Genomic DNA, 16,888 nt, shown 5'->3' with positions numbered 1-16,888 from the left:
TTCATGGATTACTGAACTTTTCTACACTACCATTTTAAGACTTTAAGAACTGCTCCTAAGCTTGATAGTTTGGGAGTTACACATACATATGCATAACACTGTTAACTTAAGTTTATTTCATTAAAGTTAATGTATTATAAGTAGATACTAATAAAGATAGTGATTATAACATTAGAAACTGACTCAGTGTATATTAAAACTTACAAATAAATCCTATTTTCACTTCATAACCTCAGAATATTGTAAACCATCTAAAAGATGTGTATTTCTATTGCTTGATTGGACTACCATTGCTGGCAGAATGATTTTATTCACATGCACATCTTCTTCCTAATCATGTTCATGAGTGTGCAAGAAAAGATGAAGTAGAAGTGGAACTGTAGCTTTGGGTTACTTTATTTTATTTCAAATCAAAAAGCAGTATTTTTTGTAGATGAACACATACATGAACAAATTCTGAGTATAAACATTTGCTGCGAATAAAGAAAATCAAGAGTACGCTACATGATACGACAAAGACATGTTAATGAAATGAAGTTATCCTGGTTACTAATGGAGCGTTTCCATGCCCTGACGCAGGATCTAGCACACTAAGGACTCGTTAAGGTCTAAGGTAGATTCACGTTATGAGCAGTATATATTTACAAGTTTCAACATCTATTCTTCAGAAGTACTGGTCTTGCACTTTGGAAACAGACACATGTTATTTTTTTTTTAAAACTAACTTCTAATTTGTGCAAATAAAATAATACAATTTACATATTTATACTTAATGCTTGTTTATCTCTTCTATGTCAATTTCCCTGTAGAATGAATTCTGTTCCTCTTGAAGCCTTGCACTCCTTGTACTACAAGAGTTATTGCAAATGAATGAGTCTCAACACTGAATGGCTGAGAGCTATTCAATTACAATGGGCATCACAGCCATTTACTCTTATTTACTTGCTCAAGCAGAAAATTCCAGCAAAAAGGATGATCATTTTAGTCTGTAGCTGGACTCCTGGCTGACATTGCTCTCTTCCACCACACTCCAGGTTCAAATACAACCATGGCCCAAGTCAAAGTTGATATTTTCTGACTAATTCATAGGATAAGGATACTGAGCCCTCAAGCATACAGATTCTGAAACAATTGTATCATTGCACATCACACACAATGCTGGAGGAATTCAGCAGGCAAGGCATCATCTATGGAAAACAGTAAACAGTCGAGACCGCTCAGTCCTGATGAAGGGTCTCGGTCAATCTTTTACACATATGCTGCCTGGCCTGCTGAATTCCTCCAACATTTTGTGTGCGTTGCTTGGATTTCTAGCATCTGCTGATTTTCACTGCACATAATTGCTACAACATTTTCTAGTGTGATTTGAGGCAGATTTCTTTACAAGGGTAATGAATTGATGCTTATTTCCTTCGCATCCGCCATACCAGAATTGTTGACAAACTTGCAGACCGTCGTCAAAGTACCACTTTAAGTCATCGCCCTAACATCTTCACATATCATTGTCGAGGGATCAGTCAGCTGTAACAAAATGAAGAAATGACATAACAGGATTGCTTTTCCCAGGATAACTGACTAGATTTTCTAATGGACCAAAATATTGCAGGGATCACTGCATCCATCCCCAAGCAAGGACCATGAAATTTGTCACAAGAACATGCATCACACCAACTTAGCATTCTCTGCAGACTATTTAGCACATGTGTGAATGTGGTCAAATACCTTTTTGTATGTGCTGTAACACCAAAACAGAATTGACTAGAATATTTGTTTCATGCTAAATCACATACCAAAACTAAAATATGGAAAGGGAAACAAGACTGAGATTAAGAGATAAAGGCAAAAATTGTATAACATATTTAAAATATGATGGAATGAATGTTTTAAAGAGTATTGAAAAAGGAGTGCATCCCATTGCATTTGCCATGAAGTGTGTTTGCTTCTGGTCCCTCTGCAGATATTTCAAATTCTTCCTCAACTTCAACTAAATTGCAAAAAAACATACATTCCGTGCAAGAAAAGATGCTTGGGAATAATTAAGGTATCGTGTCATTAGAAGTTCAGTTGTACAACACAACTGGTTTACTTTTGGAGTAATCAATGCATTCCATTGACAAGTAATTTGGTAATGGATGTGGATAGTGAGTTGACTACAGAACAACTAGGAAAAGCTTGAAAACCAGTTTCTGATTCTGTGTTTAATGCTACATGTAATTGTTGGAGTTGCTCTCTGATTTGATTATGACAAACCGATAACTCTGTTATTTTTACCATAAAATCTGGTACACTGTTCTTATATAGCAACAGGGTCTCAAAGTTGCCACTGCAGCATTGGTTAAAATACTTCAAATTAAACAAAAATGCTTAATTTAAAAAAAAACATATTTGTAATGCAACTTCAGAGACCCCAAAACATATTAAAGCATTTTTACAGCCAGTTATGAACTTTCAGAAAGGCAGACACTCCTAACATAGGAACACAGGAGGTAAATTGTCAACCAATCTCCCTTCACACAGGAATGAAACTAAATGATTTGATTAGTCTGAACCAAAATCTTCTCTGCCCTTAATTGAAATAAGGTCCTTAAGGGTTAAGGAAAACAGTGAGAAGGCAGGAGAAGGGAATTAAAAAAATAATGATTGAATGACAGACCAAACTCAATAAGACAAATGGTCTTATTCTGCTCCTATATATTTTGGTCTTATGTACACAGCATATTCTATGTCTATCTATAAAGAGCAGGGTGGAGTTTTGAATAACATTCTCATTTATGTTGCCCTGTGGACCATCCGATGGTACTGTATTGTGGTGTGAAATGTTATCCAAAAGTCTCAGATGTGATTCTTGAACTTCTGATGCACATTTCAATGAATTGGAACAATTCAATTCTGAATTTGATTATCTCATGCACATAGCAATTTCTGGAACAAAGGCTGCACTACAAATAGACAGTCCCATAAGATACACTAAAATTGATCGTGTTGTTTTCCTGATGCCTTGGCCAGTACAAAGTTTACAGCTGCTCCTGGTGGCATGAAATTCCAGTGGTCCTAATGCCTTTGGCTGACTATACCACTGATAAGTTTCAACAACATGGAAATAATCCATGAGCGGACAGCAAATTACTTTGCTGTAATTATAACAGTGGCTGCTCAAATGCTTTGCTTCCAATACTATGTGTACATAAGCTATGTACATATTATAGTTTTAAATAACTTAGGGGAAAAAGAGCCTGCAGACATTGCATTGTAAAATTATATAAATTGTCTTGTTTCTCACCTCTGTAGCTCCATTCTGGAATTAGGTAATCATTTGCTGCAATTCTGAGATTATATTCTCTGTAAAACAAGCAATAATTGCACAACTGGCATTAGAGTCTAAAAATAACTTGAATGACCACAGTTTTATGCACAGGAGTAGAACCCAGTATAACCTCTTGGTGCTGTTGCCCATCCATCTCAAGATCCCATGTGACATGTGTTCAGAGATGTTCAATGCACACCACTGTTCTAATGCATGGCTGTTTGAGTTACTATTCCCTTCCTGTCAGTTTGAAACAATCCAGCCGTTCCCCTCTGATCTCTCTCATTAACAAGGCATCTTTGCCCACAGAAATGCCGCTCACTGGATGACTTTCTTTTGTTTGGCACGATTCTCTGTGAACTCTAGAGATTGTTGTGTGTGAGAATCCCAGGAGATCTGAAATTCAGATGCCTTGATAACTTAGCAGTTAGCAGGATGCTAACAATCCGGCTCTGGGTGTCGGAATTGGAAGTTCAATCCCAGTGCCACCTGTAAGGAGTTTGACCATCTGCCCTGTGGAATGTGTGATTCCTCCAGGAGGTCTGGCTTCCTCCAACAGTTTGAAGACTGTTAGCGGGTCAATTTGTCATTGTAAATTATACTGTGATTAGGCAAGAGGCTGTGGGTGGAAGAGCCTATTTCACACAGTATCTCTAAATAAAAAACATTCTGAGATACCCCGTCTTGCATCAACAATCACTTCATGGTCAAATTCATTTAGATCGCACTTCTTTTCCATATTTGGCCTGAACAACAGCGGAACCTTTTGACCATGTCTGCATGCATTTATGTATTGAGTTGCTGCCACATGATTTGCTGATTGTGTGTTTGCATTAACAAAATGGTCTACAAGTGTAACTAATAAAGAGGTAATGAGTTTATACAGAAGACTTAAGCATAAATTTAATAATCCAATGTCTTTTAAAACGTACCTTATATGTCCAGGTAAAGCGTCACATTCCTCCTTTAATTGTGGAGGAGGGTAGTCATTGATTTCAACTGTAAAAAGCAAGTTTTAGTAAAATTAGTTTTTAAAAAATGTAAGCACATCAAAATCCCTGATGTTTGTTTTTGAGTACATCAAAATTAATGCCATCAGTAATGAAACATATATATTAGGATTAATTGACTTTGTTCTAAAGGTTTTTTTATGAAAACATCAGACTTGGCCCCAATCCCAGATTTGCTGTATTTCCTTTTGCGACATCATGTGCAGGTGAAGTTGCAGAAATAGATTCAGATCTGCAGGAGTGACAGCAAAAGAATAAATGATGGAAGTTGTTATAAACATTGGAAAAGGCCAAAGATCTGGGAATAATTTATGAACAGGTGAAAATATTAAAGACAAGCAGGTAAATATAAAAGCTGAATATATAAAGTCCTGTTCAATTCCCTGCACTGAAGCATTTGCAGTCCAAAGATCTTTGAGAATTACTTGAACCTGTAATACAGTAGAGGCAATGCATTTTATTGCCCAATTTAGCAAATTACAGACACACTTAATACTGATGATGTAATCTGTACCAATGGATACATGAATTAATTGACATCAGATTAATAGGTGGTCTAACTGGGATATTTTAAGGTGATTAAAGATATCAGGAAGTGTTGATAAAAAGGTCTCTCAGGCCACATGTCTTAAACTTATAATTTAAACAGAACAGTTTAAGGATGTTCTCCTCGAATATATTCTACATAAAGGCTGGAACTGATTTGTTTAGTATAAATTGCTAAATGATTCAGGAACAATTTCTTTCCCTCTGCCATCTGAATGTATATTGAACCCATGACAAGTTTTGCACTGCTTATTTAACTATTTTATATACACACACACACACACTTACTGTAATTCATTGGTTTTCTCTATTTTGCATTATACTGTTGATACAAAGTTAATACATTTCACAACATATGCCGATGATATTAAACCTGATTTTGTTTCTGATTCTAGCATCCATTCTGATCTCCTTAAGTCATTTTGCTGAACTGGTTCAGATCTTACAGCCATTGCTCCAAACATTCAGAGTCAGGCTCACAATCAGGTTTATTATCACCTTATATTAAGACAAGAAATTTGCTGTTTTGTGCAGTACAGTGCAAAGTAAAATATGATTGTAAATGACAAAGCAAATAAAAAGTGCAAAAAAAGGAATAATGAAACTGTGTTTAGGGTCCCTACAGTAATCAGATGGCTGACGGGATGAAGATGTGTCTGAATCACTAAGAGTGGGTCTTCACGCTCCTAATGGTCATAAGAATAGGGCATTATTGCAGTGGAAAAAGTGGTACAATATCATTGACTACATGACTAGACTTTGGGCAAGTATTGAGAGCAATCAGGGCATTGAAATGTCTGCAACAATTTCCCAAAGGAGGCTAGTTAACCAAGAGAAAATACTTAGATTCTCACCAGATATCTAAGAACCCACAGAAGTCAAAGGGTGAGCAAAGTTAAAGTTAAAGTTTGTCCTGAGCTTTATAGGCTCATCAGGCTGGTGCTTATGCCGGTTTTCATGGTGTGAAGTGACTGAGTGTACAAGAATCCTCCTCCGATAGGACGCCAGTCTATCATGAGGAAGGGTGAGGAAGCCCCACAACATCTTAAAAAGGTTGGAGATGTTACAATCTGTTTCCTTTTTTAACATTTTCCTGTTTCTAACTGACACTGGACAAGTTCTTTTGTTGCTTTCTCAGAATTTTTTTTGTTTATGATAGACTGCTTGAAGCTGAACACAAATATAATCTCAGACTACTTGCATCACGTAGGAATTTGTAAAAAAACAAGAAATGAACTTTTATTGAATATAATGTGTTTAATTACATAATCTGCTGATGCTTTGCAATAGTTCAACTAAGCTAAAAATATTTTGTTGATGATTTTGATTTGCACTCAGTGCCTAGGGCTCCTCACTTGTGTCTAAAAATAATCAGCTGGCAGGGATGGATTCCAGTTGCCCTGAGACTGTTTGTTCATGATTGCAATGTCTTGGACAAACCTTCACCATGCTCATCACTGACAGCACTAAGATTTGCAGGAAATAACGCTAAATAGGAATGTAGACAAGGAATCTTTAGTGACATGTTGCTCTTCATGGTTTTGTATGCTTGAAGCATGTTTTCAACCAGCTGTCTGCCCGTTGTTTGGTACTCTGTAGTTGCCCAGAGCATTTTCAACAACATCCTTGATTTCCTTCCATGTGATTTTTTCCGGTCCCACTAGAAATTCTTCAAATTGCCTATTGTTGATGACCTGCTTGATTTGTGGACCCACAAAATGCTTTCCTAGTCTATGAAACATCTGTTGCAAATATCAAAATCCTTCATGGAAATTTTTAGCCTTTTTAACACCTGTCCTGCCATGCTGCATCTGCCTTGCCTAAGCATGCCGAGGTATGCCTGGACAAGATAGAGAACTTTTCAGTTTACATTGTTGGCAACATTTTAATTGACTTAAATTATGAATTGAAAAAACAAGTATAGGTGATTTTTTTTAAATGTATGTGATAATGACCTGGATGAGGAAGTGGAGGGATGGGTTAGTAAATTTGCTGATGACACAAAGGTTGGAGGTGTTGTGGACAGTGTGGAGGGCTGTCAGAGGTTACAACGGGACATTGATAAAATGCAAAACTGGGTTGAGAAATGGCAGATGGATTTCAACCCAGTTAAGTGTGAAGTGGTTCATTTTGGTAGGTCAAATATGATGGCAAAAAACAGTATTAATGGTAAGACTCTTGGCAGTGTGGAGGATCAGAGGAACCTTTGGATCCGAGTCCTTAGGACGCTCAAAGCATCTGCACAGGTTGACTCTGTGGTTAAGAAGGCATACGTTGTATTGGCCTTCATCATTCTTGGAATTAAATTTAGGAGCCAAGATTTTGCCTGGATTGGGTAGCGTGCCTTATGAGAATAGGTTGAGTTAACTTGCCTTTTCCCCTTGAAGTGATGGAGGATGAGAGGTGACCTGATAGAGGTGTATAAGCTGATGAGAGGCATTGATCATGTGTATAGTCAGAGGCTTTTTCCCAGGGCTGAAATGGTTGCCATAAGAGGACACAGGTTTAAGGTGCTGGGAAGTAGGTACAGAGGAGATGTCAGGGGTAAGTTTTTTACTCAGAGATTGGTGAGTACATGGAATGGGCTGCCAGCAACAGTGGTGGAGGTGGATATGATAGGCTCTTTTAAGAGACTTTTAGATAGGTACATGGAGCTTAGTAAAATAGAGGGCTATAGGTAAGTCCAGTAATTTCTAAGGTAGGGAATTGTTTGGCGCAACTTTGTGGGCCAAAGGGCCTGTATTGTGCTGTAGGTTTTCGAATTTTCTATGTAAGAAATTTTGCGGTGATTTTCATGATCAGCAGTGCAAAATCTATAAGATACACCAAAAAGTATTCAGGAAACATAATCTCCATGTCCAGTGCAATTTGCAAAATGATTATAATCTCCATGTCCAGTGCAATTTGCAAAATGATTATTACGTTGACAAATTTATTTTCACCCTATCACAAATATTCCCTCTGATCTGTTCCCCCTTCCCTTCTCTACAATTTAACACATTCATTTCCAGTCCTTTATGAAGGAACTTCACCCCAAATCTCTGACCTCCTGACTAATTCCAGTTTTTTTGTTTTTAGTCTTGGATTTCATGCATCCGTTTGCTACATTCCTCATGTGACAGAGCAGTTAACCAGGGCAAGCTACAGCTGGAAATCAGCATAATGATGGAGCTACTTAGCCCTTTATCCCTTGGTACCTTTCATTGCACAAAAGGAAGCAGAATTTGAAGTCTGCAAATACAGAAAACTGAAAATAATTATAAAATAATATATTATCAAAGGTTTGGCTAATATAGAAGCAGAAATTTCTCTATGTAAATACAGGGTCACCTTTTTAAATTTAATTTTACATTAAGCGTAACTTACGTGTGAGACTTTTCAGGAAGGCCCGAGCGAACCTTTTGGCGTAATTCATTTCAGAATCAAGCAGCCCACCAAGGTGAAGAAAGTGTTGGTTAAACGGAAAACTAACAGTTGTATCCAAGTTGAATCTGCCAGTTTCCTTACCAAGGAAAACTGTAAAGACCGCAAAACCTTTGCACCTTGCTTCCTTAGACACTATGCTTAGCCTTTCCATGCCAAGAGCACTTGTTCCTCCAGCAAGTATTACAAAGATCACTTTATGACGGCGTGCAACTGGGTTGCTGCTAAAAACATTATTCATGGTCCATTCAATAGCATGGCCAACCCTAGAGGGTCCATCTAACTTATTAAATGATTCTTTAATGTACTTCTTCATTATATTTTTGCTGTTGTACTTCAAAAACCCAAATTCCAGATTGACTGGCTTTTGACCAGTACCAGGGACGTAATCTGCTGGTGAGTGCTGTACCATTGCCACCCTGGCATAATTATCACTGATGTCTGGTCTTCTTGAAATCACAAACATATCCAGCATTGAAGTGAGGAAATACTTAATTCTTTCAAAGTCCATTGTTTTCATATTGTGTGAACCATCAACAACAAAAGCCATGTCCATGCTGATTGAGATTGGAGGTGGGGACATATTGTGTTGACATTGGGCCCTTGGTTGACACATATCTGTGAAGAAAGAAGAAATCTGAATGCTTAGATATAGGGAATCTGCACAGATCAAGTACTTTTAATTTTATACTTAAACCATCTTCCTATTGTTTCATACCAACAATGCAGAAAAACATAACCCCTGTAAGTAGTTGTTGTTAAATTTTGATTTACTATACTAACAACTAAATACAAATGAAGTCATACCGAAACACAAGGTGCATAATCGGATTGTGCGTAACTGCTCCTGGACTTGTCGCTGCTGTTCTGACAATGAGGCTACTCGAAACGTTCTTGTATCATCAACCTTTCTCAGGAGGAAAGACAGGACATTAAAATTTCAAAAAACAATAACTTCTACAACTTTAAGGTATACAAAATTATGAAGGGTTTAGAAGGCAAGCAGGGTTTTTCCACTGAGGTTGGATGAGTCTATAACGAGAGTTCATGGGTTAAGGTTGTAAGGTGAAGAATTTAAGGGGAACATGAGCAGAAACTTTTTCACTGAAAGGGTGATCAAAGAATACAGACAAACTCAACTTATTTGGTGAAAGTCTCCTGACAGGAATCGTAATTAATTCTCTTTCCACCTCCACAAGATTCCTTCAATGTTTGATCTTTATATTTATTATAGTATGAAATTTCATCAACATCATAATTCTTCTTCTCAAGTTTGTATATACTATTTTGCAAAATCTCTGGTTTTAGTTCAGCTCACACTATCTGATCCAATCACCTGATACAGTGGTTTCTGGTTAAATGGGGCATCATTTATTTGGGCAGCCACTTATTTGAGACGATTCTTAAAGAACAAAAACTAATCAAGAATATAGCCATGATTACCTTCATTTATTTGGGACACAATGCTGCCTAATTGGGGCATGTTTCTCACACTCTGCATGGCACCTTGGCTGAACAGAGGAGCACTTCTAGTAACAGACTAAAACAGCTGTGCTGCTCCAGTACGTGCTATATGAGGCATTCTTATTAATTGAACATCACTCAACTTCACTTGCCCCATCACGGAAATGTTCCCACAACTTATGAACTAATTTTCAAGGATTCCGCATCTCATCTTCATGCTATTTATTTATATACTTGTTTATTTATATTTTTATTATTATTTTCTTCTTCTTTCTTTTGTATTTGCACATTTCATCATCTTTTGCACTCTGGTTGAGTGTCCTATTGGTGCAGTAATTAATTGATTCAGTTGTGGTTATTGGATATATTGAGCATGCCTGCAAGAAAATGAATCTCAAGGTTGTATATGGTGACATTGATAATAAATTTACTTTGTACTTTAATTGTTGAGAAGGAAGAAATGCACAGATTATTTTCTAAACGGAGAGAAAATTCAGAAATCGGAAGTGCGAAGAGACTTGAGAGTCCCTGTGCAGGATTCTCTGAAGGAAAACTTAAAGGTTGAGCTGTTGGTAAGGAAGGCAAATTCAACGTCAGTATTCATTTTTTGAGTACTAGAATATAAAAGCAAATGTTCAATGCTAACGCTTTATAGTGCATTGGTCAGTCTGAATTTGGAGCACTGTGAGCAGTTCTGGTTTCTTATCAAAAAAAGCATTTTCTGGCATTGGAGAGGGTCCAGAGGAGGGTCACAAGAATGATCTCCAGATTGAACTAGTTAATATATGAGGAGTGTTTGAAGGCTCTGTGGATGATTTATTAGTTTACATTTCAGACGCTAGAAATCTACTCCTTTTATGTTATCTATATTTACGGAATTTAGTATTTTCTCTGGACATAAACTCAAGTGAACTATTTCTTATTAATAATTATTCTGATTATTATGATCAAATACCTTTTAATATTGCTAAAATCTATTTTACACCTTGGTATTAAAATTACTAAAACTTTTAAAGACCTATATAAGTATAATTTTTCCCCTCTAATTGAATATACTCAACAAGCGCTTTCTAAATGGCCGCCTATGTCAATGTCATTAATTGGTTGAATAAATTATATAAAAATGGTTATTTTACTAAAATTTTCATATACATTTCAAGCAGTTCCATCTTTTGTTCCAAAAATATTTTTGATCAAATAGATTCCATGATCTTGTCTTATATTTGGAATAATAAAAATTTGAGAGCGAATAAATTTTTATTGCAAAAATCAAAAAAAGTTGGAGGACTGGTACTACCAAATTTTAGATTTTATTATTGGGCAAGTAATACTTGTTATATCACCCTCTGGATTCATGGTATAGATAACCAGGATTGCCCTTCATGGTTACATCCGGAGGAGAATTTGGTAAGGGGGTTTTCTTTAGCTTCTTTACTGGGAGATCCTCTTCCTTTTTCATTCTCTAAGATAGTTAAGACAAGGTCTTAGTCCTATTGTTAAACATACTTTAAAAATTTGGTTTCAGTTTCATAGATTTTTTGAATTAAATAACTTTGTACTCTCTAGTAATATCTATTCTAACTTTTTCTTTAAACCATCAACGCTGGATAAGGTTTTTTTAATATGGAAAACTAAGGGAATAAAAACTTTATTATATTTGTTTTCAGAGCATTGTTTAATGTCTTTTTCGCAGTTAATGGATAATTATGTGCACATTGTTTTAGATATTTACAAGTTAGGAATTTTTTACGTGATTTTTTATCAAATTATCCATTGGCTTATTCACCAAATTTGATTTATTCTATTTTTCAGCTTAAACCATTTCAAAAACGATTAACAGCTACTATATATAAATAGTTAATGAATGCACGTATGATGCCTAATGATAAGTTTAAACGTACTTGGGAAACAGAACTTCAACATTCACTTTCAGATGATTAATGGAGTAAAATTTATTATCTAGTTAATAATTCATCTATCTGCGTACATCACTCCCTAATTCAGTTTAAGATAGTACACAGGGCCCATATGTCAAAAGATAAATTAGCGCTTATTTTTTCTAATATAAGCCCCACCTGTGACAGATGCAACACTGAGGTGACTACTCTAACTCATATGTTTTTGTCCTGTGTAAAGTTAAATAATTTTTGGAGGGATGTGTTTAGAATATTATCAAAAGTGATAGGTGTGGATTTACAACCCAATTCACTTAGGGCAATCTTTGGGATTATTCCAGAGGAAGCAGGAAGAGTTCCTGCTTCGGCTCAACATGTGATAGCCTTTTCCACTTTACTGGCTAGGAGAGCTATCTTGTTATACTGGAAAGATTCTAATCTACCTACTGTTTTTAACTGGCTCACCTCCATTATGTCCTGTTTAAGTTTGGAGAAAATTAGAAGCCAGACATTTGACACATCCTTTAACTTTGAGCAAGTCTGGCAACCCTTTATTCAATATTTTCATATGACTTAACTTTTTCTCTCTCTTTTTATTGTTAATAAGGAAATTTTTTTCTTTTTTTTTGTTCTCCCTTATCCGCGAAGGTTCAGAGATGACTGGAAGGATGTTTTCTTTCCTCTTTTTTTCTAATTTTATCCTCAAATGGACCAATCTTTCTTTTATTTTTTGCTTTTGGTTAGTTTAGCAGGGTTTTTTTTCTCCTTATTAATGAAATTTCCAATCTTTTTTTTCTCATTATGATTTGCCAAGAGGAGTTGTGTTTTCTTGTTTATATACTATATAGAATAGCTTAATATTTTATTCAATTGACCTTGACAGTATATATTCTTTTGCTGCTACTATGTTTCTTGTATTATGTATTTGTTAAAACTTCTCTGATTTGTATCTTTTTCTTTGTTGGAAAATTAATTTAAAAAATTGAAAATGAAGGCTCAGAGGCTTTTGTCCTGCACTCACTGGAGTTTAAAGAATGGGGGATGGGGGTGGCGGGGCAGATCACATTGAAACATATCTAATATTGAATGGCCTAGATAGAAGTGATGTGGAGAAAATGTTTCCAATAGTGAGTTCCAATAGTGGGGAGTCTAGGACGAGGGGGCACAGCCTCAAAATAGGACATCCCTTTATAACAGAGATGAGGAGGAATTTCTTTAGCCAGAAGTTGGTGAATCTGTGGAATTCAATGCCACAGGTGGCTGAGCCAAATCATTCAGTATATTTAAAGCAGAGGTTGACAGGTTCTTGATTAGCAAGGGCATCTAAGGTTACTGGGAGAAAGCGGGGTAATGGGGTTGAGAGGGATAATCAATCAGCCATGATGGAATAGCAGAACAAACTTGACAGGCCAAATGGCCTGATACTGTTCTAATGGTCTTATTTACATCCTTACATTGGGATCCCATTGGCAGATGAGGGTCAATAACAGAAAGAGGAATTTGTATTACAAATGCATGCATAGGAACCTTAAGCAGGAAAATGTGATAGGGACCACAAATAAATGTGTCAGTTGTAAAATATAGTAGATAGTATCATTTACCTGGAAGGCAAGCTGTATGTCAGGGACATCAGCAAAAGAAATGACAACTGGGGTGATGTCCAAGGCACTGAACTCGAGAGCTGCGGTCACGATTGCTGACTTGTCTTCAGATGGTCCATTAGTAATAAATACTGCTACGTTTCTGGTAAGAATGCCACCACGAGTATGCTTGAAAGTATTTCTTGCAACAAACCTCATTGCTGATCCAATATCCTGCCTTCTAGCTGACCGTTCATAAGCTAGATCCTGCAGTGATTGCAGAAATTTCTCCACACTCCTGTGTTCTGAGAATCGTATGAACATTTTTGGTGTGGAGCTGTAGGTAAGAACTGCCACACGTGCTCCCTCTGGGCAAGTACCTTTGGTTATTTTAAGATCCTGCACCAATTCTTTCACTATTCTCTTCATTCTGTTAAATTTAGCTGGAGAAACATCTGAAGACAAATCCAATGCAAACACCAGGTCCAGAGGATAAACAGGGCACTCAGAGCTTTCTGAAATGAGAAATCGCTCATTCTTTTAAGGTAGAAAAATAAAAATACACTTGTATTTGTGTAGCATGTTACATGGCATCAAGACTGCTTTCAAACTAATTAAATACTTCTGAAATGTAATCACCACTGTTCTAGGAAATCCAACAAGCAACTTGCAAGCAAGATCCCAAAAACTGCAGGTGAAAAACCAAAGAGAAAGTGCAGATGCCAGAAGTCTTACATTGAAGAAAACAGAAACACAGAGCAGGGCAGGCAATATCCATGGTGTATACACCTTTCATTCAGAATTGAATGTTAATTTGTTAACTCTCTTTTTCGTTCCATAGATGCTGCCTGACTTGTTGAGGTTTTCCCACATGTTCTGTTCTTTTGTCCCTATAAACTACAATTTTGCTATTTAAATAGTTAACAGTTAGATAACACATTGGACAGGGAAATATCCTCTCTTTGAAATAGTTTCATAGCATCATAGAATGATATTACATTGATCAAGTGGCAATTCCGTCCAATATGTCAATGCTGTGCAGAATAAGCCACACAGTCACATTCACACAATTCTCCCCATTCACTGTGCACTTGCATTCCCCAACCTGGTGATATTATAAGAAGGTGCTGGATGCTTTTTCTTACACTGCTCTCGCAGTGAGTGCATTTCAAATCATAACAACTCTGTATGGAAGTATTTTGCCTCATGATCCCCTATCCTTTTGAAATGGTCCTTGAACTAACCAGTAATGGAAATGCCTCCTTTCTACTTGTACTCTTTAAATCCATTATGACTTTGTATAAAAACACAAAATGCTGGCAGAACTCAGCAGGCCAGACAGCATCTATGGGCGGAGGTAGTGACGACGCTTTGGGCCAAAACTCTTCATCAGGTGGTTTTCCTGCACCAAACTAAAGGTGTAGCCATGGGCACCTGCATGGGTCCTACCTACGCCTGCCTTTTTGTTGGCCATGTGGAGCAATCTATGTTCCAAGCCTACACCGGCATCTGTCCTCCCCTTTTCTTGCGTTATATTGACAACTGCATCAGCGCTGCTTCCTGCACACATGCTGAGCTTGTCGACGTCATTAACTTCACCTCCAACTTTCACCCTGCCTTCAAATTCACCTGGTCTATTTCGGACACCTCCCTCCCCTTTCTAGATCTTTCTGTTTCTATCTCTGGAGACAGCCACTCCTGATGAAGGGTTTCGGCCCGAAACATCGTCACTACCTCCTCCCATAGATGCTGTCTGGCCTGCTGAGTTCTGCCAGCATTTTGTGTTTTTATTTACTTCCAACATCTGCAGATTCAATCGTGTTGCTGTATGACCTTGTGTACCCTACTTAATCTCTTCTCAGCCCTCTTTGCTCCAAGGAAAAGAAAATCTAATTTCTACTAAATTCTGAGATCTCTAATATCCCATCATCAGGACTTTTATACTCTTTTTTTAAAATGCGACAAAAATGAGATTCCAGAGTTATTGAAGATTTAGGATGTCAGTCCAAATTCAAAGGTGCAAACATTAATTTATTATCAAAGTATGAATGAAGTATATAACTCTGAGAATTGTCTTCTCCAGATAGCCAAGAAACAAAGAAAACCACAGAAGTCAGGTTCAAAGAGAAACAGCAACCTTCCCTCTTCCCCACTGCACACTAAAAACGGCAACATGATCACCAACACCCTCTCAAATTCCCCTCACCCTACACAAAAAGCAACAAGTACAAGAAAATATAGACTTTCAACAGTGCAGTTCCCCTATGTTAGAATAGAGGTATAAAGACTTGATAAATGAATTAAAATAATGCAATTGTAAATTAAAAAAGAGCAAAAACACTCACTTGATGAACAGCAAGCTGGCAGGGGAAAATAAGGAAAAAAATGTAATTACTTCCTTTGAAAATAAACTCTACATTATAATTTAGAGATAATACATCCCTAGGGAGATGAAATTCAGTAACAAATACATTTTGCTTTCATCTAAAAATAATTTTATCCAGTTGTATTCAGTGCATTTAATATTATCTCACAAGAAAAATGTTAACAGAGAAATGATCACACCAGCTAAAATTCCTGTTGTGTGCCTGATGTCATGGAATAGTCTAAATAGTCTTTTTCTATTGTTTAGGATTGTATTTAAAGGAGTATTCAAAAGCCACTAAAGCAAAAATTAAATGCGGTCATCTGGGAAATTGATCACTTTTCTGCCTCAGTGTTTTAAAACTTCAGTGACATTACTGTAGTTATTATGAATAAGTGTCAAATTATATCTTTTCAAAGTCCTCTGTTGAGTAGTAATTAAAAGGAATTAATTTACTTTAAAAACATGGTAATGTATTGAAGAACTATAGTACTCACGGCAATTGTTTCGAATATATGACAGGAGTTCACATGACTGTAAAAGAAAGATGAATAATTCTGGATTTAGAGGATATCATAAAATTCATATTTTTGGAAAGAGTTTGCAGGTCACAGCATGCTTAGAAATGACTTACGCCAATGGATGTTTTCCCTTGTGATCCTTTCAAACCCTGAAACAGCAGAAAATTAAAATAGTCTTTTGAAGTTTTGCATGAGACATGATACACGCATGCATGGACTAACTCCATACTAATTTTAATAACTGAATGCTAATTCACCTCTAGACCTTTTTCCACCATCCTTTGTTCTAAACCTTATTTCTCCTTCCAAATTTTACCTACAGCTATGTTTTCACTCCATCTTTAGATCTTGACTTCTCAGAACATCTGAACAATCCACCTGCATCAGTCCTCAGCAGAGGCTTCAGTTTTATCTCCTTTTGTCCCTCTCTTAATGAATGCCAAGCCCAGCATTACATCAAATGCTTAGTTCAATGTCTTTACCTCCATGACCATATCTCTAAATTTAAAAGACTGTGAGCCATTTTTTTAAATCTCTAAATTTCACAATCCAACGAGAGCCTGCCCTCAAAGTTAGTTCCCCATTCGTCATTGCTAACTGCCAATGAAACAACAATGACTGTCTTGATGGTCTCCTTGTACTCACTCTAACTTAACCCTTCTGAACTTTTAGAAGTTTGCTGAGAACATAAGTTTACAAGACATAGGGGTAGAATTAGGTCATTTGACCCATCTGTGTGGCACAATTCTATCATAGTTGATTTATTATCCCTCTCAACTC

The 16,888-nt window shown here is 36.7% G+C and overlaps 1 protein-coding gene across 1 annotated transcript in view; it reads right to left on the bottom strand.

Moving 5' to 3' along the window:
* Positions 1-378: 378 nt before the first annotated feature.
* LOC132378207 (collagen alpha-6(VI) chain-like) overlaps positions 379-16,888 on the bottom strand; it is a 127,493-nt gene continuing 110,983 nt past the window's right edge. The window contains exons 32-40 of the mRNA XM_059944917.1: positions 16,222-16,257; positions 16,085-16,121; positions 15,568-15,582; positions 13,244-13,737; positions 9,091-9,190; positions 8,227-8,901; positions 4,237-4,303; positions 3,281-3,339; positions 379-1,521 (exon numbers count right to left, since the gene is read on the bottom strand). Coding sequence (XP_059800900.1) covers positions 1,514-1,521; positions 3,281-3,339; positions 4,237-4,303; positions 8,227-8,901; positions 9,091-9,190; positions 13,244-13,737; positions 15,568-15,582; positions 16,085-16,121; positions 16,222-16,257 — 1,491 coding nt within the window. The 3' untranslated portion in view covers positions 379-1,513. The remainder of the gene's footprint in view (positions 1,522-3,280; positions 3,340-4,236; positions 4,304-8,226; positions 8,902-9,090; positions 9,191-13,243; positions 13,738-15,567; positions 15,583-16,084; positions 16,122-16,221; positions 16,258-16,888) is intronic.

This window comes from Hypanus sabinus, chromosome 20 (genome assembly GCF_030144855.1).
Source record: "Hypanus sabinus isolate sHypSab1 chromosome 20, sHypSab1.hap1, whole genome shotgun sequence".
Classification (NCBI taxonomy): domain Eukaryota; kingdom Metazoa; phylum Chordata; class Chondrichthyes; order Myliobatiformes; family Dasyatidae; genus Hypanus; species Hypanus sabinus.
The sequence above is the reverse complement of the archived record's forward strand: the minus strand, read 5'-3'. Positions and strand labels throughout refer to the sequence as shown.